This window comes from Falco punctatus (assembly GCF_963210335.1).
Source record: "Falco punctatus genome assembly, chromosome: 2".
Lineage (NCBI taxonomy): Eukaryota > Metazoa > Chordata > Aves > Falconiformes > Falconidae > Falco > Falco punctatus.
Window position 1 is genome coordinate 68,651,957 of NC_137581.1, and position 27,145 is coordinate 68,679,101.

The window sequence follows — 27,145 nt, forward strand, 5'->3', positions numbered from 1 at the left end:
TTGGAAAGATACATTGATAATATGGCAAAGTCCACATGAACATTGGAATTTACCCCTTCAGAGGGCTGTGCCTATGCATTTTCAAATGTCTGTAGTCTTCTATTTATTCTCTACATCAGAGCAAACTTAGTCAAAAACAAGAGTAATTGCAAAAAGCAGTGAGGCATATTCCTTTACTATAGCAGCAGGTACATATAACCAGGCCTTGCACATCTGGAATGACCTCTGGCACCCTGGGCAGATACAAAGCCAAGTATCCCAGTTAGTTAGAAGCATCTGCCGTTAAAACAAGACTTTGTCAGAGGTGCTTTAATCTAAAAACGGGCACCCCTTGCTCTTCCAGCAGTCAGAAGCAACACCTTCCAGGTGGTTAAACTAAAGCCGAAGCCATGTAGGTATAAAACGGCAAGCCAGCGCTGCCAGTGGTAAAACAACTTCAGGGAAGCTAAAATCCATCGGGTGATTTCACAGCAAGCTGTTAATACCTGTGTGTGGCAAATTGTTGGGTATGGAAATTTGCTGAAGAAATGTATGTCAAGCAGAGATAAATGTCCTTCTTTAAAAGAGAAGAAAATGAAAGGCAGAATATGTAAACCCTCTTAGATAATTAAGGCACTAAAGGAGTATTTAAGGGTTCTCACTATCTGCTAAAGGAGGCTAATTAGTAGGTATATTGCTTAGTGTGTTCAAGAAACGCCTTGAACAGTAGAATCAGACCAAGTAAAAACTGCCCATGTCCTGTTGCCTCCAAGAGCATTTCATGCATTAGTGCTCCTTTTGTCTAATTTTCACAGAGGTATGATTTTATGGGAGTTAAGAACTTATACAGGAGTTTACTGAATATTTATTCTGGGAAATCTGTTCCCGCAGTTTTGCACTTACTATCTATTGTGAATGTCATGAACTCTCCTAGCCAAACTCCTAGGCAGAACTACTGAGATTGAAAAAAAAAAACAACTCCACAATTTCATGAAGCAAATATTTTTAGGAACAATGTGTGCTGTGATGTATTTCTACATTTTCGGCATTTAGACCTTTTGCATAGTGCTTGGGTGTTCATTTGCCCTTGCCTTTTAGTGAATTTAAAATAAACCAGCAGTTGTAAGAAGCAGGAATGATGGGCAAAATTATTCCTAGAACATGAAATATGTCTGAGAGAGATTAAGAAAAATAAATGCTTCCCTCCTTTTTCTTTCTTTTTTTCAATGCTGTTTTTTTTTTTTTTTTAAGAACACACATGTTTAATACACAGCTCTGTGCAGTGTGATAAGACACAGGCTTCTCTGAGGTCAGTCTTTTCTGTCTTTTGCGTTTATTCTTTGGAATTTCTTTCAAACAAATACTTGTGCATATTGCAGAGGAGAAAGAATACAGAACCTTTAGAAATGTCTATGAATTCAAGAAGCAGTATGCTGGCCTTTAGTACTCATTCTTCCCACGTAGACATGCTTTTCACTTGTCAATGGTGAATGGCTGTTTATGGCACGAATCTTTCACTATGCAGACACGAAGACAACAGGTGCTGGAAAGAATGATGTGAGCTTTTTACTTGTGCCTAGAAGTTTAGAACTTTTTATCTCACTTGAGGAAAACTTGTATATGTGTGTATGTATTTTTTTCGAATTATATTTTTCGGTCCTGTCCTTATTACAGATTCTACCACCTACTTTGGCCTTTTGTGACCTTTATTTAAAAAGTAAGGTTGACATTCCACTCTGAAGTACACGCAAAGGATCCCACTTAAGGAGTTATGACAGTTGGCATATATCTCTGAAGACAGATTTTTGTCCTCATCTAGGAGCTAGAATTAAAATACTGGGTTTTTTTCACTCTTTTGGCAGGAAGGAGAAGTCATATTTGAACTTTTATTTTGCTTCTTCACAAGGGTGTGCTTCTGTAACGCTCTATGCACATCCTGAGGACTTGCTTGTTTCACATCAGTACAAGAGGGCAGCTTTCACCACCACCCAGGCAGGAACAGGCCCAGGGTAATTATGGACTTTACCGAGGGCTGCTCTAAGTGATTATTTTATGGCAGCTTTCCCTTCTTTTCCCATGATCTTTGAAGCAACTATAGGGCTTCTTACAGTTTGCACTGCTGTAGCTGCTCATGGTCCATCCCCTGATATTCTAGACATGGAGGCAGGGCTGCAAAGACAGTGCTCATGTCACTGCCTGTGGCATCATTGAACTGATATGCACTTTTTCCCCACAGGTGTTACCATCTGCAGTTTCACCTGCAGCCTGAGGTAGTTAATGTGGTTATAAAGCTTAACAGGGAAAGCTGCTAGTCAATGAGCTGCCACCAATACTAACAATTGTGTGTTCCCCTCCATTTGTGGTAGTTCAGCTGCACCACTCAATAAGTGGGCAGCCTTTTTTCTGAAAGATCAGGATGAAGAAAAGGCAAGTGTGTGACCCTGCCACAGATCAGACAGCAAAATTGCTCTGTGGGTAAGATTGCTACTATTCTGGCCTCCAGATATGTGACACTGTGGAGAGGCTTCTGAGGTTCCTTTTGTCCTTTTGCCCTTGGAGACCCTTTGCAGTTCATACATATGGGCACTAATGATGCTGGTGGAGAGGTCTTGAGTCAGTAATTAAAGGGCTCTGAGTGTGAGAGGTAAGAGCATGGAATGCAGGTGATGATGGTCTGTACATATAATATAAACTGTACAAAAGTTGGTACACACTGCATCAGTTCCTAGCTTTGTAGCTAGCATCACAAGCAGGGCTTTGGCTTCTGTGACGACGGGACCCTCTCTGAGATACGAAGACTCCTGGGGAGGGGTGATATCCACCAGACAAGATGGGGAAAGAACAGCAAGCTCTGTAACCTCGTGGGAAAAGATGCAAGAAAGGACCATTGGCAGATGGACAGCAAAGCCTCCAGATAAGCAGGAGGAATGGAGAGCATCTGCATGGGACAGCTCAATGAGGAAGGCTCATACACTTCCACTAAGAAAGCTGCACAACTGAAAGCCCATCCCAAAGGCATGTACATAAATTAACTCAGTGTTGGAATAACACAGGAGGAATTCAAGTTTTGCAGTCACTGGATGATGGATGGTGCCACTGCAGCTGCGGACATGGTGAGACAGCTTGCTTGATTGGAATGCATTTCTGGATGAATACAGACTAAGAACATGCAGTTAAGATGGGGTGGGATGACTGCAGTCTACACAACGAAATATCTTGAATGGATGGAGATCTTCTAAGTAACATGAGTTTAGGGATTAAAAGCAACAAGGTGGACAAAAAGGGTGTAGTCATGGTGGGCATCTGCTACAGGCCACCAAATCAAGAAGAGGAAGTGGACTGGAAAAACAGTTATGATTTCTGGTTCTCATAAGGGACTCAGCCACCCCAATACCTTCTAGAAGGGCAACACTGCAGAGAGCAAGCAATCTAGGAGATAGGTAGCTGGACTGCAACAAGGATAACTTTTTGAAACAGATGTGGGACAGACCAACTAATGGAAGTGCTTTGCTGGACCAGCTACTCACAAATAAGAAAAAACTGGTCAGGAATATGATAGATGGTGTTAGCTGTGGTTGTAACAGCCATGAAATGGCTGAGTTTAGTATACTAGGAGGAATATGGCAGGTGAGTAGAAAATAAAGTCCCAGAACTTCAGGACCTCAGCCTGCAGGATCGCAAGGGAGGCTGCCCTGAAGGACAAAGGCAGCCTTGAAGGGCAAAGGGGGGCAGAAGAACTGGTTGTTCCTCACAGACAACTTCTTTAAGGCACAAGAATGGTCGCTCTCGGTGTGCAGGAGTTCAAGCAGGTCTGACAGAAATGAAAGTTAACTTCATACAGGGCTGCACTAGCAAGAAAACAGTCATCAAGTTTGGAAATAATATTTCCTTTTACTCAGCACTTGTGACATTGTATCTGGAAATCTGTGTCCAGTGTGAGGCCCCCTGGTGAAAGAGAGATAAACTGATAAACTGAGGTGATGACCATCAAGACGATTAGGGGATGGAGGACAAGGATAGGCCAAGCAAGCTGGGGAGTTTTAGTCTAAAGAAGTAGTCTTCATCTTTCTACACAGAGTTATAGAGAAGATAGGGACACTCTTCAGAGACCTGCACACTGAAAGGATGAGACACAATGATCACAAGCTGCAGCAAGGATAATTTCAGGTGGATACAAGGAAAATATATAAAAAAAAACATTTTTCACAATTAAGTTGGTCAAACTGGGACAAGTGCCCAAAGATGCTGTGGAACATCCACTACTGAAGATTTAAAAAACTTGACTAGATAAGGCTCTGAGCCGCCTGATCCAGCTTTGAAGACAGGCCTGCTCTGAATGAGAAGTCAGACTAGATGGCTATAAGAGGTCCTTTCCAACCTAAATTTACTGTGTCACTCAGGATCTCTGTTTAGGCTCCTTTCCTAGGTCCCTCCAAAAGGCAAGTCTATCCCACCAGCATGATTTTAATTCATGATATAATTAAACCCTCACCTACAGGAGTACTTGTGAGAAGAGCTGAGAGCAACTCATTTTTTGTTTTAATGTTTTTGTGGATCTAAAGTGTTGGATAGGATAATGATATTTAGGGTAAGTATCTTCCCCAACCAGGCCTGTCCTACTGGTGGGACTGGGAATAGGTGCAGAACAGCTTGGTCAGGAACTGTGTCCCCCTACCCAAGTCAAAATGTCTTGTGCAAACTGAATGGCTCTAGGGTCCTATATTCTGCTGTCACCACAACCTTTTAGCAAATCATAGCAGGATTTTGCTAAATATCTTTGCTTTTCAGCAACAATGGTAACAGCGAAAGTAACACAGCTCTTCTCTGAAGCCCTGATTAAGAACAGTCCTGAAGTCGAAAGGTACTACAGATATCTATAGTAAAAATTCAGAATTTCCCTTGAAGAACAGCTGCTCTATAGGGACAAAGGTTACGAGGGGCAAAGAGACAAGCCCAAGCTCACACACTGGGATAATAAAGCCCACTTCACACACACCCAAAAATAGTGACTCTAGATTCCCTCAGTAAAAGAAAGAGAGGTGTAGGGTTCCCCCATAGGTGCGTTCAGCTGATCCAATTAGGCCCTTCTTTCAGGATGAAATGAATTCCCAGCTGAGGGAGCTTCTTACATACCTACTAGTTTTACTGCCAATGAATGTTATGGCCTCTTGCAGGCCTCCTAGGGAAGCCATGGAAGACTAGCATAGACTTGGGGATCTAAGTTTCCCCTGCTTAAATGAGGGTAGATGAATTGACTCAGAGTAGAGAACACACATGTCACTTGGCACCTCTGCCCATTGGGTCCTGATGTCTTTCAAGTGCCCTTTACCTCTCTAACAGCCTCTGCTACTTTCTAGTGACAGATGAGGGTTTTACAGATTACAAATGCAGAAAGATCAGGACTCACATGGGCTCTTACCCTGCCAATTAGTAACAAAAAGCATTGAAGTATCTTAGGATTTCTGTCAGACTATGAATATTATTTTATGTCGTTTAAAAGTGTGGAGGAGCAATTCTCAAGGGATCAAATGCAAGTATGTAGGAGTTTTTTTCAGCAAAAATATTATAAAATACTTCCAACACTTCACTGAAGGTCCTTGAAAAGGGAATAATGATCACTAGCTGCATAGAAATTGCTGTGAGGTGAAGTGGGTAAGCAAGGTCAGCAGGTCAGCAACAGAAGCAGAAAGAGAGCCCAGGCCTTTTGGTCCTGACACGAGCGGCCCTACACTGTAACACAACAGTGCTCTCACAGCGCTGCCTCTCACCAGGCTTTACACAAAGAAGAGTGATTGAGCACATTCTATCTTGTACATCTATCACACACCATCATTTACATCCCACACAACTGTATCTTGCACACCAGTGTGACATCTCCCCAGACTTTTCAAGGTTAACTGAACAGCATCCCAGAGAGCTGCCCATATCAGCTGAATCCTGGAAGGGTGCATCCTCCATAGTACATGTGGGTTACAAGGAAGGAGGGAATTCACTTATTTGTTATCTTTCATTCACAGAGGTTTAGAGGTCCCACTTACTCATATGTGACAACTATTTTGTGTACTCCAATCACATCCAAAACATTTCTCCTATATTGGTCATGTGAATGTGCTCTGTTTTCCAATTTCTTTAGAGCTCACCATAATCACCTTTTGTGTCACTGATAAAAAAAATCCTTTCCTTAGCTAAAGCTCTTGAGAATCCTGTAAGGCAGCATCTCTAAATATGCATTCTTTTTCCTGCTGAAAAAGTAGATTGAAATTGCAATAGAATTCCATCATTTGTCCTGGATTTTTTTTTTTTTGTCTTAATCCAAAAATAGCTTTTAGAATAGTTTCATGGCTAAATAACTGTGGGAAGACTTGTCTTCCAGGCAGGCACTCCACAAGCCAAAGGATAGAAGTGTATGCTTTTTTCTTTCTTTTAACCATGCTTAATACAGTTTACAGTTTTGGGTCAAGGAAAACAGAAGAAATACCTCATCCTTTCTATTCTTTAATTTACTAAAGCAAACAGTATACCCACCAGCAATGATGAAAAAGCCTCCTCCTGCTTTGTACAGAATGTGGCTGGCAAAGGGAGCTGCACAGATGATGAAGAAACTCGCCATCACAACAGTGAGCACTCCCAAGAGCATCAGAACTGTCCAGAAGCCTCGGTAAACTGGATCAAGTGAAGAAGGGAAAAAGAATACAACACTTTTTAGAACTTGCACAAGTGACACATTTGGCTAACAAAGATTTTTCTTTTCTCCCTCTCTTTTCACTTGCCTTATTAACGAATGAAACATTTACTCTATTGTACATATACATTATATATCATGTGGTCCAAATTAGGTTTGAATGCCATTCCCTACCTAATGAACATGGAAAATAGGTTGTAAGTTACCACAAATGAAATCTGTCTGCTCAGTGTTTAGCAGTGATTAGTAAGATAGCAACTTGACCCAATTTATGCTCTTTAGAAAATGGTACACCAAAGCTGTAGCAATGATTCTTTGGGATAAATGATTGGACTGACAGGATACAATTGTTTTACCAAAATTGTCTGGGAAAAGCAGAGAGCTGCAATATCTTGACATTCTCAGTGCTCAGACCATATCAGCAATAGCAGTCTGTAAGTTCTCTACAATTTACAGCTGGATAATTGTCCTTATATATAGTCCCATTCAATAGACAGAAATCTGAAGAAGGAGGGGGGAGAAACTCAAAAAATGTAAACTGGTTTCTGAAAAACAGTTAAGTATTTTAAACCAGTCTATTCCTGCTCTAAAGCTCTTTGTATTTTATTAAATTTAAAATGTGATGTTTCAGAAGCCCCTGTTAGACAGTGCCAAGCAGTGCTGAATTAATGGATGCAGCTGGTGATAAATGAGCCGAGAGTTTTGTGACATACTCTGGCCAAAAGAGTCTTTCTAACAATTATTTTTTAGCTGGTTAATTGCACATCCATTTAACAAAGTCATCATTTTACAAATGCTACAAGAGTGACATAAATTTTTCCCATGAATTTAAAAATTGGTACATTAACACAACCCATTAGTAAAATTATGAGTTGCAAAGATTTCCATCATCACATCTGAAAATCTTGAAGCACTGACAATTCAGTCAGTGAAAAACATTTCCACCCAACTGAGGGAAAGCATATAAGCCAGCTGGCAAGTCAGGAAAAGTGAGTCACAAAAGAAACTGCCACTTATCATTTGACAGCACCTACTTACTGTTATAGCAAAACACAACCAAGCAACTATTATACCAGTTCGTATCCTGAAAGTTTCAAATTCATACAGCTTGTTAGAGCCAGCTATTTTGGAATAATTTGGGTTTGCTCTTATCTGAAATCTGAAGGTGTGCTAGACATTATCAGCTATTCATTATCATTCCCACTAATATGTTCCATAAATCTACAGTTTTTAACTTGACCATCTTAACTCATGTTAAAGTATACACCATCTTACTTCTATCAGCCTTGTAAGTGTGTTAGCTACATCACATTCACCACATCACATTAGCCACACTTGCTAAATAACATCCTTTATAATCCAGGCAAACATTCAGAGACAATTTTCCGCCACACTGGTCAGCATATTTAGGCACAGGAAGGATGAATGTGCCTGAAAGTAGCTGGCAGAAGGGTTAAAATTGTGTTTTGGTTCATATCCAATACAAGTCTTCTTTCCACATAAACAACAACAACAACAACAACAACAACAAAAAAGGAAAGAGTAGGTAAGAAATAAGGCTGTGGCTCAGCAAAGCAGTTAAGTAGGTGTTCTGCTTTAAGTACTCTACCTCTTACAGGATTTAGGCACCTGTTTAAAGTTAAACACATAGTTAAATGATTCACTTAATGCAAATGGACAGTGAATGGAGACCTAGAAAGGTAAATCTCTCAAGTCCTTCAGTGTTGGGTTTCTGAAGCAATTTCATATTATTTTACTCATGGGGCTACTTTGCTAGGCTTCATTGCAGTCCCCAAGTCCATGGGACATTACTTCCTCATTTAAAACCTAATACCTCTAAATCAGTCTATAACCACCCAACTCTTTTACATAGATGGCCCAAGGTACTTCAAAGTCATGCTACATAATAGGACACGTTGGCCAAAATGGACCTTGAAAAAGCTTGCTTCGATACCATTATGGTCAGTCACCTAAGTCATACAGCACTGTTTCTATTTTCTGAATGGATGAGGACACAAGATTCTCCAGCATTACAAAATCAGTATCCAGTTTCATTATCTGCTCTTCATACAGGAAGCTTTGAAGTCTGCTTTTAGTGAAATTTTACCAGAAAAGCTTGATTTGTTCAAATATTCCCGAAAACGGAAAACAAAAGGAGCACAAATGTAACTGATGAACATTTTTTTAAACCTCTTTGTAACTATATAACTGAAAGGATGTTTCTTTGCTCAACAGCATAATTATTTTATGCGTTATATGTGAAATATTGATTTGACCTAACTATCACCTGAAATAAGCTTCCGTTGTATTTTTCTAGAAATAACTATTTACCCTACAGAATCATGGATAAATACTGATGATTCTAATACTTGTTTATCCAGCTAACTCCATCATTAAACAACAATTAGAAAACAGAGTATAGTTGACAGAGGAAAAGTCTGCAATGCTCCCAAATCTGTGATTTTTCCAAGAAAAAGACTATGCCCTCTAATCTGCAAGACAGCAAGTAATTTGGATCATTTGTGGCACAGGCCTGAGGAACCATCCTAAGAGAATGTAGACTTTTTTCTTTATTAGGGGAGTTAAAAAGCAACCATTTTTCTGCAAAGAAGGCTTCACTTATTTCATACTTAGATCATTTTTGCTCAGACCACTTTTCTGATTTTCTCTGCCTAGATGGGCAAGATCAGTTCCTACGGGGCTAATCTTTCAAAATTACAATGCAGCCCTATTGCTGTCATTTAGCTTAGCTGGCATCTGTAGATGAACACAAAAGAGCTGGCTGAAATTAAACCTTCCTAAGAATGAACTTACTCTTCAAGTCAAAGACTTTTCCGCTCTGAGGTGAACCATGACAGACAAAATGCAACAGAGGATGCTGCTTTGAATTATGTTTCTTTATATCCCACGAAAAGGGCTGCCGTTGTGATCCAAGCAGCCTGTTTCAAGAAATAATGGTTCAGTGTACCTATACACACAAAGTGTTAACAGAAGTTTGCACCATTTCAAGTCCCACTGAGGCAGTTCATAACACAGCCCATGTTCTGGTCCAGATGACAAGGAGTACTTGCCTCTGTAAGGTACTTCACAGATATGTTTGAGTTAGCTACCTCAAATACATGCATTATTCCAAGTATTCCCTACAACAGATCAAATAAAGTACAAGCACTACCACAGAGTCCAAGGTAAACCTATCTGCAACAATAATCTTGGATACCATCGCTCTTGTGTTGCAAGGTGCTAAACAGAAGGTTCTGTAACTTGCCTTGGTAAGCTGCCCCTTTGTTGGGTACAACATTTGCCTTGGCAGTGACAGGCAAGCCTAAATATAAAATACTATTTAAACTACAACAGGAGTACAGACAGTACACTTGTCTTTGAGCTCTGCACCGTTCGGCCTGTATACTATGGGAATATTATAGCTGCAGTATATTCCTCCAAAACCGCATGACCTGTAGTTTTCCCTTGCTACTTGCTTTTCTCTCTAAAGATCCTAATTCGGATCCCTCTGGAAACTTCTGCATCATTTGAAAACTAGAAGAAGTATCTGGTTTTGAGTAAGGGACCAAATTTTGGAGAAATGGTTGAAAATTATCAAAAGCCCCCCTTTTTAGTGTACTAGACCCCAGCACTGATTATAGATTGAAGCACAAAATCATGTTTTAAGATGCTACTGATGCATGATGTGAAAGAGAAGCAGAGATACATTTCACAAAGTTACACAGTTGCGTCACCTACAAGACACACTTGTTTAGTAGCCATGCACACCTCTGAAGCTCCATAACGGGTTATTAAGGAACAGGTTAGCTGACGACACAATGTGACACCCATCTACTGTCAGAGATATTAACATCAACCTCATGAAACCATACCACATGTATTATTGACCTTGCTGGCTTCAAGTGTTTTAAAATCTCAGCCATCGGCCCATACACTTTCTATGGCCTATCAAAAAAAAACAAAAAAACCCAGCCACTTAATATGGAATTTAATATAAATACATATTATAAGCATTACAAAGCTGAAATACTTTTTGAAGCACGTGTGAGTACAGTGCTGCATAAACATTACTAACGATAGGCAAAATGACTTGGAAAAGTTGCCTTGAATTTTCATCCACAAGCTCACATCCTGAATTAAAGCTTTCCTGTGATTTGACTGTGGATTTTATTTTAGACTATGTCTTTTTTTACCTCTCTATTTAATGTAAGAGATATCAAAATGCTTTTGACAAAAGTATCGCCACCCATAATGCAAAATACAGTGAAAGGTGAAGAGCCTGAACTGCTCGAAATCAAGAGTATCTCCTCTGCAGATAAACAATTGTAAATGAGATCACAGATCTCATCAGCAGTGCAGAAGACACACCTGGCAATGCAGTAAACCTTGCAAGACTTTTCTCAGTTTCACTCAGTACCTTTTACTATCCCTTAGTAGTAATAATCTTTTTTGTTTAATAACCTTAACAGTAAAACAAATACAATATTCACAGTATTAATACAATGCTTTTTTAAATACTTCTTGCTTTATCACTGCTTGGTAGCTGGGGAGTTCTCCCTTAGTAAATGTACTGTATTACAATCTCTCATGGGTAATTTTGTGACTGTGTTATGAAACAGTATTTTTTTGTCTTAGAAATAGGCTACTGCTAACATTTCACTGTACAATCTTTATTTTCAGATTTCATTGCTGATATTTTCTGGACTACCCTACATCAATTTCAACCCAGTAACAAACCTGCCAATAAATTTGATCACACCATTTTATATTTAACAGTTGCTGAACCAGTATTTCACTTCAGTCCTATAAACATTGTGTATTCTACATTATATTAGGCACTACTTCAAATGCTGGCAATGTGCCCAGTACTGGACAAAATAAGATACTAATAGTCAGGAAAAAAGTATTAGCAGCTACAAATCAGAGTATTAAACTAATGTGTCAGTGCAGCCAATTAAACGGCTTCCAATTTAGCTTCAGAAGGCACTGGGGCAATTTACAACAGTTAAGGAACTATTGTTTATGTCCAAATCAAGTTGAAAAAAAAACCTCTCAAAAATAAAATTAATGACTTAACTGAGTGCTAGATTTTGCACTTCTTTTTCTCAAGAATAATCTCACTATAACTAACAGAACTACTTGTACAAGAAAGGATTTGTTCATTTTTCAAAAACAGGCCTAGTATTGTCCTTTAGTAAAAGAGTTTTATAGAAGTGTGATAATCCTTGAATGTCAGTGTTAAGTAATCTAATGACATGATACCATGCATTAATCTAGCTAGCAATGAATTATTATTTAAGTACTATATTATTATGTTTTCAAAATAGCCTGACAGGATAACCAAATTGATTATGATTATACAAATGTATGATTATTTTAGAATGTAGAGGTCATCACTCTGGCACTTTCATTGTATGGGCTAATTTATTTTTTTTTATTCCTAGGTTGTAGTTTGTCGCACACGTTTGTGAATCTTCCTATAAATTAATTTGCTGGCAACACAGTGAGGTGCTGTCTAAGTCTACTGAAGAGCTGCACACTACAACAGCTGTCACTATAAACCACTGTACCATCACAAAAAGTCACTCGAGTCAGGCTTCCCCTGAGTTCATTTAGATGCCTGTTTCAGGTCAAGATAAATGACGTGGCCTACAAATTTCTTTAAGTGCATTAACCATAAATGATGGTTAGCACAGCTGTGGGCCACACCTTACACTGCAGGTAGATGAAGACCTCTATACTCTGCCAAGATATTTAACAAAATCATTACAACTGTGGTTAAATGATACAGCAAGTTGCAATTTCAAAGCAGTGCTGTCTAAACCTTTGAAACTGATCATGCATCTGACAGAGAAGATGAAAAGATATCTGAGACATTAAAACATGCATTCAAATCTCCAATGTAAGCATCACTGTAGACTGTTCTGTCTTTCCATCTAAGGCTATAATTCTGGACACCAAGAGCTCACGGGTTTGTACAGCAGGATGAACCAAGCTTTTGGCCTAAAGCTTTCTAAGGTATATTATAACACTGAACTTCAAGGTCCTCAGTGTTTTGAATCTTAGGAAAAACCACACAAACATCATAAAACCAACATACAAAAAGATGTAAACAAGCTAAGAGGGAATTGATTGAGCTTCTTTTGAATTCTGGCCCAGAAAAGCTCTGAGCCAAATTCCTACTGATACTAAAGCGAAAGGAGTTATGTCAACAGAGAACTTGGTCCAGACACTGCACTCAAAAAATCATCACAGATTTTATGTTCTTCAGGAAACTTATCTTTGCCCGAGCCCTTCTTAATTGGATGGTAACATGGCACTCCACCAACAAACCAAACTTGCATTTCCACTAGGGGCTGCAGTTAAATGCAAATTCCTCTGACAAGGTCCCAAAGGTCTCTTAATTCCAACAGTCTGTAAAAGAAGTCACCTGTCTTTGCTTGCTCAGAAACTAACAGTTCTGTAAACAGAAAGTCAGAAATTTTAGAAAAATGTGTTGTACATACATGTTTGATTTTTCTAATCAAGTTTAAAGGATTTTATTTAACTGCTTTTTTTTCTACAAAAAGCAAATTAAGTATTTTTCAGATGACAGAATATTTCTTCTTATCCATTCCTAATTAAAATAGGACTTGAGGGACTCACTAACACCACAGTGATACATCTGTGTGGGAGATTTTTTTTTATCCCCCAAAAGTGAATATGGCTATGAGCCATGAAAATGGTACTGTTGTATCAAGAAACAGAAGCAGAGCCAAAAAAAGGGACAATAACCTCAACCTTTTGGTAGTGCCCTTTTGTTCTATGCTTAGCTGATGCAAGGTATGAGATGCAGCCAACTGGATATACGAATAGTTGATTAAATCTTCTTCGTGAAATCAAACCGAGGGGTTTTGCCCCTGGCTTTTACAGAGAAGCATTTCCTCCATTGTGAATCAAGAAGAGGATAACCTTCTAGCATTTCTTAATTTAGCAACTGCAGTTGCAGCGAGGTTTTAAAAACTCATTTGCAGAGTATCATTGGCAGGACTGTCAAACTAGAATAAAGAAGAAACACATTTTGAACTAACAGAAGAGATGATGACATAACCTTCTTCATAAAAAGTTGTGAAAGATTCTTGAACAAGCATACTTGCTCCAGTAAATAACTCAGCTTGGATGCTGAAAATGAACTGGAGGCATTAAAAAAAACCCTCTTCAGTTTTAATGAGCTCAAAAGCAATCCAACTGTATCTATTTATACAGCAGGAATGGCTCTGAATATACTCTACTTGGGACAGCATCTATAGTACAGTTCTGTCTATTTTTAATCTCCTAATATGAAATATAGATAGGAAAATTATATTTGAGCATTGGTTCTTTTGGCAAACATTAACTAAAATTAATTAAACTTTTGATGATATTCCTTCTCCTTTCCTTATTCTTTGTTTGTCCACTTCTGTGTAATCATGCAGTACAATTTGAGGATCCTTTATGAATGTATGAGTGAATGGTGGAATACAAACTCTGTCTAGATTATTAGGAATTGATGACTCTGTCAGTTTCAAATGGAAAGATAAACTGTTCTAGATGCACTGTGAAGTTACAGATTAGATCTCTGAATGAGGTCTGAATTCTTCCTAGACAAACAGTTCATAATTTCTAAAGATTAATAGGAGCATTATCAGTCCAACTTATTTTCTTTTTCATGTCTGCTGCATAAAAGTTGGATTCTGAAGACACTTCAAAGTTAGAAAAGGCACAATTATAGTTTCAGGACATGAAGAGATCACTTAAGTCACCGAGCCAGTTTGCTCAGAGACATGCTACATCCACACATCACAGGTTATTTTAAAAGTCATATGAAATAGGTATCAGAAGTGATTTATTTCAAATACGTCTGTATAAAGCCCTTGATCTGATGAAATGTGACAAATATTTTTAAGTAGTTTTTAAGAGTTGTATAAACAGGGCTTTCCAGGCATTATTCAAACATAAAGTTTTCAATTACTGCATAACTTCCATCTATATATGTACCTCTGTTGTAGAACTAGAGTTTCTCAGTTTTAGTATCTCTGTTTAACAGTATTCTAAACTATTATAGAGAATATATATACTCTCTAAAAAAGTTTAGTTCAAAAACCAAAACTGCCCATTGCTACAGTGTTAGACTGCATTATTCATGTACAGCACACACTGTTCAGAGTGGTTTCAGTGCCTCAGCTCCCTATAATGTCAATGGCGAGAAACTGGCACATGCAGCAGTTGGTGCAGTATATCTGAGTTAGCTGAATAAACTTAGACAGTATCAAGACCCCTCTCCTCCTTCTTCATAACATAAAAATGCAATATATTTCCACATGTGGCTATTTATTTAACAGAAAAACATTTTTACTGGAATACATGAGAAGGAGTACTTGTTTAATGCATTCAGCCCAAGGAAGATACTTTTTATGTCAGAGAAAAAAGCACTAAAAAGGAAATGTCTCTTTTTTTAGAAATTACTTCCACTTTGCCATCATGCTTAAAGCTGAGCATTCATTTAAGTGCTTTGCTAAATAGTGGTTTAAATATGCATGTTGTAAAATTATGAGAAGTACGAAAAACCAAAACTCTACTAATTAAACTGTGGGGAGCGATAAGGCTGTTTTATACTGAAGCATCCAAACTGTTTTCCTGAAACTAGGCATTGTATCCATGCATTTTTCAGCCAAAAAAATACTTACTGATTGCAGAGTCATAGGAAGTTGAGTTGTGTTCATCTCGGATAAGAGGAAATGGTGACAGGTAAGCATGTGTACAATTCTTTGAAGGTGACTGGTTAGCTAAAAGTGAAAGAAAGCTAAAGATTACTATTTTACTGCCTTAACAATAAAGTACTTTAAGCCTTTTCTTCAAATGGGCAAACTGAGTTTCATAGGTCGAGATTCCAGGTTCTTTCCCAGGTAATAGCTAGCAGTGGATTTGGTTTGGTGAGAGATACCAGCCTGGTTATCCAGCCAGCGGTATTCCTTAAAGGGCAACACAGATTTGTACTATAGGAACAGTAAAGCAGCCTTGCCAAAGGCACACAGCAATTTATATGCAATGCATACATATGGTTTTTATAGGCATATGTACCTTTCTCTTGTGAGGGTTAATTATGTCCCTCTCATTATTGCATATCCCACCAAAAAAACCAACAAAAACACCAAAAAAAACCCCCACAACAACCAAACAACCACCAAACAAAAACACCCTAGGAAATTACTTTTTCTCTGTGAAAGAAAAATGAAAAATATCAAGCATCTTCAGAAAGTTTACAGTCCCCAAAAATATGAGTTTAGTCTATGGAATCAATAGGCCCAGAGAAGGGTAATTTCACCCTTTATATTAAATGCATGTAAAACATCACCTTCTTCCTTGTGAAAGATAAAGGCTGACTATAGCTTAAGCCACATTTAAATTTCAGATTTCTGACCACAGAATTCTCCAGATAAATAACAAGGAGAAATTAACTACAGTGAATATTACATTTGACACCTAAGACCAAGCAATATATTGAGTAAAATATGGGTTATTGAAGTCAAATTCGTATGATGGCACCTGCTTTTCACAAGGATTGTGGAAATCTTGCAATAAGGAGAGGGAGCTCTGTACCTCAGGGGTATGGTCAAAGACAGGAAAAGAAGTTTTGCTTGACCTCTTCTTCATGGGAGATTTTGGTTGTAAAATACTATCTGATCTTCCAGAATCCTGGCATGTAGTAAAAGAAAGCAAAGGGTCATCTTTGAATTTAGTAGAGGAATTTTTCTGGAAATGATGTGTCCTACACCATTTTCACAGTGGAATCGCCCATGCCCTCCTTAACCCACTTGTAGAACTAGTTGGAGAAACTCTCCAAGCAAAAAGTCATGGACCATCCTAACCACTAAGCTCCTTTTCCCTATGTATCAGAAATAAACAGTCTGTTTAACAGTAAGTGGCAGGAGACTGTCCTGATAAGAATGGACTCAGGTTAACAGGGCAGCCTTAACACTCACAGCATAAGCTGAAAGTTAAACATGTGGTATGTAAACATACTTTTCCCAGGCTTTCCTTTAGTATAGATTACAAAAATGTTTGTCAAGAATTTATTTTAGGGTAGCTGAAGAACCTGATCACCAAAGAAGCCATATGAAACCTGGTGATTCACAAGACAGGAAAAAAGAGCCCAACAATTTTGAGAACAAACTACTGTAGGTGTAAAAGGGAAAAGTTACTTACTGTACCAGAAATTCCACATACTGGCATTATTTTCTCCTACATCTCCACTAAACCAGCACCTCCAGAAGAAACCTTCATGATGGAAAGTGGCCTTCTCTCCCTATGGGAGGGGAAAAAAATTAAAAGGAAGACATTATACAATTCTTAAATGGCTGAAGAAATCAAATTCAATTGAAATTAAATGTTGAAGTAAAAACCACCACCATCATAATGAAACAGCCTGTCTGAATATAGGCTAGCTATAGCATATCCAAACAGTTATACTTCCTTTGAAAGAATGTCATGTTGCAAAAGTAGTATCACAAAAGACAAATACATTTTAGAGTTGATTAAAACTGGTTACAAGAGGTTTTAAAGAAGGCTTGTAAGCCTCCAGGTCAAAATGAGCATATTCCAACGTTCATACAGAAGTAAATTCTTGCAAAATAAACAATTCCAAGAAATCTACATATATAATTCTCATTACAAATAAAAATGTCCATACTAACCCCAGCATCTTCAGGTACTTTTGAACACCTTCCCACTTCTGTAGCAAGAAGCCAATAATCAGTTCCAAATGCCACCAAAAAAAGCAAAACCCCCAAAGCTGCAAAGAAACCTCCAAAAAAAATCCCCACACTCAGTTTCATTATCAAAGTTTTCTTAAAAAAACCCGCTTAGTTTCTTAAGAAGAAACACTAAAATAAATCAAATTACTGGGAAAGTGACTAAAAAGCTGTTTGGAGAATACAGTGCATAGCTGAAGAAGTTTCTCTTCACTTGACTTTCTGCCTGTGCCCTTCTTCTCAATGCCCTGCGAGTCGATTCGTGTCTCCTAATTAGTGTTCCATGTGTCTGAGTCAAGCCTGACAGATGAAAAAGGCCTTCTATTTTAGGACACTGATGGCAGAGCTTCATTCTGTTTCTGTTTGGGCAAGGCCAGTCAGAAATAGCTGACCTTCCCCTAACTAATCAGGGATTGACTTGAAATATTATTGCAGCTGGTGCATCAACACCAGTGGAGATAGAGATGGGAGCTGCAATGGCTCTGTCCATCCACGTGAACTGCGTTACAGAGCACACAGAAGCAGCAAGGACTTCCAAAGTTCAGGCTAGGTGGTGAATGTTTCCTTGGCTGCTAGTAGAGAAGGAAACACACGCAACACTTGCAAGTTACTATAAGTCACATTACTAAATGAAAGCTGAGATTTTTTTATGGAACTTTAACACATGGTAGCCAATTGCAAAATTGCAAAAAGATGCAAAGCCATTGTGGAGATGCCCTTGAAAAATCTAACCTTTATTATAAATATAGTTAGTTTTTTAAATTTACATCTTACCCTTAAAGTAATAGTTTTAACAACACTAAACTAAGTTTTTAACTGCTTTATTTATTCACATGCACCTTATTTGCATATATCACAAACACATGCAATTAATAATTCTCCCCAGCACCTAATAAAAAAGACTTCAGTCTTTTTAGAAAAAGATTATACTTTCCCATACATGTGCTTTGGGCATTTTGGAAGGTGATGAGGTAATACATTTAAATGCCAGGACTCACTGCACAAGAAAAAAGCTTTTTCAACAGCTTCTTTTCATGTCAAACAGGCCTTCCCAAACATCTCTAGTGGATTACAGGGCATGCCTCTGTAGAGATTTGTTGAGTTTATACTATGCACCAGATCCTGCAGTCCTTACCCAATAAAACTTCATTGGCATTATCTGCCACCAGAGTAGAAAACTGCTAACTGGCTTGTATTGTAAGCTAACTGGCTTACAATACAATACAATAAATACAATAAATACAATATTACTTACAATAATACAATAGGCTTACAATAATAATAAAGGCTTACAATAAATACAAGCTAATACAAGTTAGCTAACTGGCTTGTAAAATAATAACATGCTGGGAAGTGCTGGGATCAAGAGAAGGATGAAGTCAGTTCATTCCAGAAAACGTTTATCACAAAATTTTACTGCAACAGACTAAGGTCTCCAGAGGGACTCCTATTTCCAATACCCCAGGGTCTGTTTGGATAGTGCACCAGCGTGCCCAAGGAAAGCAAGGAAAAGACTGTTTCTACCACCTCTCCTCATCTCCAGATAGATGAACCAGATGTGTCCTCAGTGGTTTAATAATGCTACATTATCTGTCAAACACCATATTCACATTTCTTACAAGTCATATTTTATTCAAACCTGATACTATACTAACTTTACAGGCAAGCACATCTGATTTTTTGTGGCCTTTTTGCACTGCATAGTTTCAGTGTAAGCAAAACAGTAAATGAATTTTCAGTTAGACTCTTTCTGCTATATTTGCTTTCCCTTATAGTCACTGATGCAGTTCACTATGCTATAGCAGAAAGTGATGTTTGGAAACAGAATTATGTATGAGTACTGCAAAAGGGGACAAACCTGAAGCTGGTGAATCCTAACCATGAAAATAATACAAACACTTTTCACACTCATGCTTTACTCTATAATTCTCAAAGCTCTTTTCAGAGATGGTTATGCAATGCTATTCATACCTGTAGCTAAGGGAAGTGTAGCACACAATGGCAAAATTATTTTCTCAACATTATATCAGAAGTAAAAAGAGAACTCCAGCCACCTGACTCAGCCACCGAAGCACAAATAATAAAAGAAATAAAATGCCTGGTTTCAGTCTTATTGCACCTACCCAGCTTCAGGTCAGAAATACATCAGTGACTCTGTGAACCCATTTCTGCATGACAGTAACCTACCTTCATGAGTAGCTTCACTGAAATCAGTTTGCATTAAAAGTTTCACTGAATTCGAATGACAGCTGAATCACTGCCTGTGCAGTACAAGCATTTATTTTTAATATACTGTACACGCATTCTGGTCTCAGTTTAGCATGTTCATCCTGAGAGGATCTAATTTAATTATTCTTTCATATTTATGGCACATTCTCCAGCAATTCTATCTTCCAAATAGTCCAACATCTCCAGTATTATGCCAGGCTATGTCAGGAAAGAATCAAAAACCATGTTAAGACTTGTTATGTCAGCTTAAAAATTCATGTTATCAATTACTTGAATACTTATAGAAAGTCTCAGGGTACTTTTTCTTCAACTAAATTAAAAATCTGAAGGCTCCTCAATAGAATAGAGAAAGTTTCAAGGCAGGGAGAATGAGAACAAGCTTATCAAGCCAAAGCAATCATTGTTCTGAATCTTATATAAAATAATTTCCCAACTCCTTCCAAAACTCTTAAATTTCTACAGAAAGCCCGGCATTTTAAACCAAAGTGACTTAGCCAAATTTATCCCTACTACAATGACAACGAAGTAACTAGATCAGTTTTAATATAGAACCAGTTTGGCCAATTAAGCCCAACATTCATTGATTTTGTTGATCCATAGTGTGAAGATTGAAGGCCCCCATATAATGGATGGATTCCAATTTCATTTCACAAGCCTGGCAAAAGTTTGATGATCTTATTTCTGTTATTAGTTCCAGATAGGGCCAAACGAACTCCTAAATCTGCATACTCTATTTATGTATCTAAATAGTTCCAGCTTCAATATAGTATCTCAGCCCCTTCTTGGATTTAAAAATAGAAAAGAAGAAAAAAACAAACCAAAACAATAGCAGGCTGTTTCTTTCTTCCTTTTCCATCTGAAGGAAAAAAAAAGCTTGATTAGTTTATGGGAGGCGGAGGTTGTTTATTTGCTTGTTTACATTTGTGTGTGATTGAGTAAATGTCGTGTGTGTATGTTTGGAATTGGCAGGCAGCTCCTTATCTGTGCTGGCAGATATGTCCATGATCTAAAAACAGCATTTTAGAACTGGCTGCATGTCTCACTATACACCAACACCAAGAAATAATTTCAGCAGCTGCCTCAGAGCATAGTCCTCCTGAGACCTCAATGCCCATTTACTCCCGAAGAGAAACATTCTGAGCAGCGATGGTTTATCTTGCCTGCTCACTTAGATCCTCATCCTGTTCATCTTCCCCAGCTGGGAAGTATGTTACCCACTGCACCCACATAATCAATTGTCAGCAGCATGCTGGGCAGACATACAGAGTATAGTACACCTTGTCCATTAAATCTTTGGCTGGGATTCACCTTACCCAACACTAGACAGCTGCAGGGTAGCCGTCTCCAATTAAACTGGTCACCTCAGGTTTCCTTTACAGTCATAGTGGCACTTCTACAGCACAGTCCATCTGACCTATTTTTGGATGACTGCTTCAACGTGCATGAATCATGCCATAAAAGCGCAATTTCTTTCTTTCTTTCTTTCTTTCTTTCTTTCTTTTTTTTTTTTTTTTCCCACTGACTAAAAATGGGCCTGGAATAACTAGTTTGAGACAGATTAATCTTAATACTACAGTGAATCAGGCCACAAATCACAGAATCACAGAATGGCTGAAGTTGGATGGGATCTCTGGAAGTCACCTTGTCCAACCCCATGCTCAAGCAGGACCACCTACAGCTGGTTGCCCAGGACCATGTCCAGGAAGCTTTTTAATATCTCCAAGGCTGGAGACTCCATAACCTGGGCAACTCATGCCAGTGCTGTCACCCTCACAGTAAAAAAGTGTTTCCTGATGTTCAGAGGGAACCTCCTGTGTTTCAGGTTGTGCCCACTGCCCCTGGTGCTGTCCTTGGGTACCACTGGAAAGAGCCTGGCTCTATTGTCTTTATACCCTCCCTTCAGGTATTTATATGCGTTCAAGAGATCCTCCTGAGCTCTCTCTTATCCAGACTGAACAGTCCCAGCTCTCTCAGCTTTCCCTCACAGTACAGATGCTCTAGCCCCTCCATCATCTTAGTGGCCCTTCACTGGACTCTCTTCAGTATGTTCATGCCTCTTCTGTACTGGAGAGCCCAGAACTGGACCCAACACTCCCAAGTGTGGCCTCACCAGTGCCGAGCAGAGAGGAACGATCACCTACCTCGCCTTGCTGGTAATGCTTTGCCTAATGCAGACCAAGACACCATTCACCTTCTTTGCAGCAAGGGCACATTGTTGGCTCGTGTAAAACTCGAGTAGAGACTGTAGAAAGTGTAAGTCCTCTACACATGGATGAAATCAAGCCATAATTAACACAGGTATCATGAAGTCATTCATTCCACATGAGCTATGCTAAGCTTATGAAGAGATAATTATGGTAACTACCCTCCTTCTGACCTAAGGACAGAAGCAGCCCATATCCCAGCAACAGCTTCAACAGGAACTCTAATAAATCAATAAGACCAATCCTCTTTATGAGGCATTATATCTACACATTTTTAGGTATCCAGGATCCATTGTTACGCATTTGCAGGAATACGTGACAGAGTTGCAGCCACGCAGATGAACAAAGCTGCAGGGTGTGTATCTCATTTGGACCCTGCCTCATACCCTCTCTGTGCTCAGGACTCTGACAGTCTACAAAGCATCACAGATATATTCAGCCACAGAAAAGAAGAGGAAACTTTAGTATGACTGTGCGTGGGTCACTCTGTTTCATATATCCCATTCTGCATTATATCTTACATTAAATCTACACTGGATAAAATAGGTAAAAATATGGGAAGGCATGATATTTTTTAATTGAGCCATAACACTGATTCAAAGTGTGGTGAATCCACGCCTCTGCAAGTTGGGCAAGAAAACTAGAACCATCAGAGGTACAACAAGGTGCACCTGAATTCCTTACACCCTTGGTGAGTGCTCTGAACTTTTCTTACAATTATAGGAAAGCCAGGCCAACACCATTAATGTTCCTTGCAGTGCTTTAAAGGAATGACATGTGCAATTTTCACAGAAATAAGTTGCCTAATTTTAGGATGTGTTCCATGAAGTTTCCCATGGAAGCAGTTACACACCTACAACCCAGAAACAGTCAGAATTGTACTTTTCTTCACCATTCTTCTTGCTATCTTACATGGGTCCTTCCACAGCAGGAGGCTATTATGAATCTCACTCTGGGGCAGGAACTCCTTCCATCTACTGCACAAGACACTTTTTGGTACACATTTTTAGATTTTATTCAGGAATCCTGCGGAACTCGCCTCCAGCCCTTTCTGTGCACACGCTTCCAGCTTCTACAGAGCTCCTGATGTTAAAAAAAAATAATTAAAAAAATCATAGGCACTCTGTGTGTGCGTGCGTGTCTATGAAATAAGGGTACTGTGGTATGACAGGAAATTAACTGGAGTCAACAGCAGTCATCCAGGCCATCCTCTGCTCCATAGCAGGAGCAGTAGTATCTAAACCATTCCTGGCATATTTATTTTATCTGTTAAACATTAACTGGAACTTAAACACAGGTGGAATTAAACCTGGAAAGCTACACGTCTTAGTTATGGTGCCATGGAAAACTCCAGAAATGGAAAACTAGGCCCAATGTCTGAAATAATTCCTTCCTTTAACAAGATTTTTCAAAATGCTTTCTAAGCCTCTGTCGTGCACATGAGCACTTATAGTTTTGAGGGTGGAGTCAATTAAAAGGTTCCTTTCCACATTCCTTAAATCTGCAGATTTTTTCAGAGAGATTACACTTCAAACGTCTTTAAGATGAACAGCAGTTTCCAAACTCAAGTTCATTTACAGTACCTCTTAAAATGTTCTGGACCACTGGATTGTAACTTTTTCTACTGGGCTCAATTTGTATATGAAAAGTTGAAATGACTGTTGAATGTTACCCTAATGATCTGAAGCGGTAAACCAGAATGAAATAAGTCATCGTTAGATTCACTAAATTTGATGACAAATTAGACATTTGGGGGTCTTGACCTTACGTATTTGTAATGCAGGAATCCAAGAATATGTTCCATTTACTGCAATAAATTGCTGTAGTTGTCTTAGATCTGTCTTGCAAAAGTATTTTACAAACTTTATTTAAGAATTTATAAGGTTTAAAATTTTCTCCCCTGTAGAAGGAATGAAAGGATCTTTTATTTTCAAAACTCTGTTAGATTTCAGATGACTTCTGTCATTGCTTTCACTTTATCATGGCGTGGACTACACACAGCCACAGAGCTGGCTGATGAAGGGCAGCTGCAATCCCTCAAGCCCTTGCTTGGCAGGTGACATCAAGCATTTACCACCATGGATGTTTTTAGCAAAGGGCTGCATAACCCTCGCCCCTTCTCTTCATCAGCAAACTGAACCTCAGACATTCTCCCTCAAACTAGTTCTCCTCCAATTCGTAATTTGAGGCAAGAAAAGCCCACTAAGGTGGCTGAGGACAGTTCTGTCTCTGGCAGCTCAACACTGCAAGAAATATTCCTTCTGCCATTACAATATTTGTTTTTCATAACCTTCAATTTATTTAACATTCATCTTCAATTAGGACAGCAGAACTAGACACAATGTTGCATTAGCATTCAGACCAAATAACTGATACAAAAGTAATAGCTTTCCTGCTTTTCTACTTCAGGTTCCTCTATTTCTTACCAAAAGATGGAGTTTAGGTTTTGGGCACCAAATTGTAATAAAAACTTAGGGTTGCTGGTTATTTACTCTGACTACCAAGTTCATCTTATAATCACCAACTGCCACAACAGCGAGGTGCACCCCTAAGTGAGCATCATGCTTTGTTTCCAGCTGTGCCCTTACACTTGGAATACGTGTATGTCATGAAAGCTCAGAACTCAGATTGCATGATGTCAGTACCCTGCATAATTTTCCTGGTCCTAGCATTGTCCATAAAGTCAGTAATTTTGTTTCCAACTCTTCTTCCAGGTCATGGAAAAAGGGGTTAGAAATGAAACGACCATCTAGACATACCCTTTCTACAGGGAAGATTATCCATTCACAAAGAGTCTGGAGGCATATCAAACAACTCTGAATCCATGTGCTGTTTGCCATTTCTGAATATGCATTGTTCTACTGTCTTTAAGAATCCTCCAGTAATAAGTCAAACACCTTAAAGCAGCAACTAAAGTCAAATACCGTAAAGTAATGTAAATGTACTATATTGATACTCTCCCTTTAGTCAGCCAACTATGCAATTCTGCACCCACAGATACTAAACTGGATCTAATTTCATTAAGACTGTGATAAATGGTCTTCATTGTATTTCATTCCTTTAATTGTTAGTCAATTTCCTTATCAGTCATACCATCACTTTATTTGGGGACCTTTCTCTTAAGATTTCTTTATTCGGGACCCTTTATGTTAAATTTTGTAATTGCAATGACAGAATATGAGCGGGAACCTCCGAGGTAGCAGGAACCATCTGTCTTCAGTTCAAAGGCAACAGAGTTATTTGCCATGTTACTATATATAAATTCCTTTTTCTTATATATTATGCAAAAGTAATCATGTAATATGCACTATGCATGTTAATAATCTTATCAAGTTTGTCAGTACAAAAGTAAGAAGAGGCACCTATATGACTTCTATTTTTTTCCCTCTGTGAAGTTTGCACTGACAATGTTATTGGAGCATCAAAAAGTTTGGTTATTCTCTGCCTTACAAGCCATTCTGCATGGAGACAGTTTGAAATAATAACCAAAACTAAGGAGGAGTTTTCATTGTCAGGGAATTCAATATGAGACTTACAGCAGACACTAAAGACACTAACATTTACATTGAACCTCAAAAATTTCACCTGGGCTCAGTGTTAGCACAAAAGTCAACCTGCCTTATACCCCAGGTACCTAAGGTACCTAAATTCTTCCAATCTTTTAATGATCCACCTGTTTTAATAGTTCCCTCTGACAAATCTTCAGGCTTTTTCCATTTATTTTATCAGAGTTAAAATGACCAAGGAAAAAAGTAGTGCAATATTGAGCAGACAATGTAGTATCAATTCCCATGATGCTCTAATATTTCAATACCTTGTATCCATTTTGTCCATTTCAGAGGAATTGTATGCAACTGTGATCTCCATTAATATTATGTTCAGAATATATATATATATCCACTGAGAGGATCTGTTATTCAAAGTGGCCTTAAAGAGCTAAATTAATAGGATGTATTGGTTAAGCCAACTATAAAATATCACAGACACCGGGATATTACACAGCTGAGTTATTCTGGAGACCCTGATAACATCTTTGTCCCTATGTACATGCTAGACTAAGCTTTGCCTTGGTATCTTACAAGTTACCTACCTAGGAATATGTCTTCCCTTCCAGTTTTGGGTGGTTGGGGTTTTTTTTTTTGGTTTTGTTTTGGGTTTTTTTAGCTTAATTCTTCATAACCATAAGGAAAATCACATTCCCTTCCCCTTTTTAGATTTGTGACCTAAATCTGCTGAAGACTCTTGATCCTGTGATATTTATTTCTCCTGAAAACATTAAGATAGAACTGACATTATCCTATTGTCAGTCATTGATTGAGAAAGACCAAACTTTCTCAACTGATGCTAACTTTTAAATTTTAAAAATCATAATTTTTCAAAAGCTTCATCTTACAGATTAATTAAAAACCTATTAAAGCATATTCGCTTGTGTATTTTTAGAAAATATTTTATTCTTATATATAATACTGTAATATAGTATAGTATTTTAGAAAGTGGGGTTTTTTTAAAGGTATTTAAAACTGCAGCCTGTCTATTGATCCCTGGCCTAATAGCTACAGAAAAAAAGTCCCCCCTGCCTCCAGCATAAAGGTATTTTGCATGTGACAGTCGCTTCCACCTGCACAACTCAGAGACTGAAGAATGCTGTTTTACTTCTTTGTATGCAAATACATTATAACGTAAGAGTCGTCCACAGTCCCAGCTGTCCCTGGCTGTAATGGAAGCACAGCAGCACATGTACTAACATCAGGCGGGACGTCCTCCTTCCCTGGTGCAGCACCCCAGCCGCACAAGGCGGCAGGAAAACACTTTGCCACCAAAACCGCTTGATGAATGCACCCGGCTGAGCCCTGTGAGAAGGCCAAAGAACAGCCGTAGCGGTGGGACACTACCACGTTTCCCCTCGAAGGAGGCAGGCTCAGGTGCGCAGGTTCAAGCCATCCTTCTACAGCATCCAAGAGAACGGTGCAGGGGACCCGCTGCCACGCTCCTTGGGCATGTTTCTGCCTCCAGAGCCCCTCTACCCCACCTGCTCTCCTCAGAGCCTCAAGCCCCGAGGTTGACGGGTTGCAAAACTCCACGTACAAACACACACAAGAGGCCAAGAGGGCAAACTCCGACGGGGCGGGGGGAGGCAGGGATCCCGGCGGCTTCCAAAACCTGCAGGGATCCTTATCCACCCTCCACCTCGCCCGAACAAGAGGCAATACGAAGCATACGCTCGCTAACGCAAACAAAACACTAAGCTTTGCGCCCGCTGCCTGCCCCGCGGCCTCCATGTT

General features: G+C 38.9%; 1 protein-coding gene across 6 annotated transcripts in view; it reads right to left on the reverse strand.

The window, feature by feature from the left end:
• The window catches only part of TMEM182 (transmembrane protein 182), a 101,549-nt gene extending 74,414 nt beyond the window's left edge, over nucleotides 1–27,135 (reverse strand). For 5 of the 6 annotated variants that reach the window (XM_080377243.1, XM_080377241.1, XM_080377244.1 and 2 more), the window contains exons 1-4: nucleotides 17,374–18,603; nucleotides 16,886–16,985; nucleotides 15,367–15,465; nucleotides 6,505–6,642 (exon numbers count right to left, since the gene is read on the reverse strand). In XM_080377243.1, coding sequence (XP_080233369.1) covers nucleotides 6,505–6,642; nucleotides 15,367–15,465; nucleotides 16,886–16,985; nucleotides 17,374–17,514 — 478 coding nt within the window. In that variant the 5' untranslated portion in view covers nucleotides 17,515–18,603. Of the gene's footprint in view, nucleotides 1–6,504; nucleotides 6,643–15,366; nucleotides 15,466–16,885; nucleotides 16,986–17,373; nucleotides 18,604–20,477 lie in introns of those variants that run through there. The other variant, XM_080377246.1, reaches the window with a different exon arrangement.
• Nucleotides 27,136–27,145: the final 10 nt, after the last annotated feature.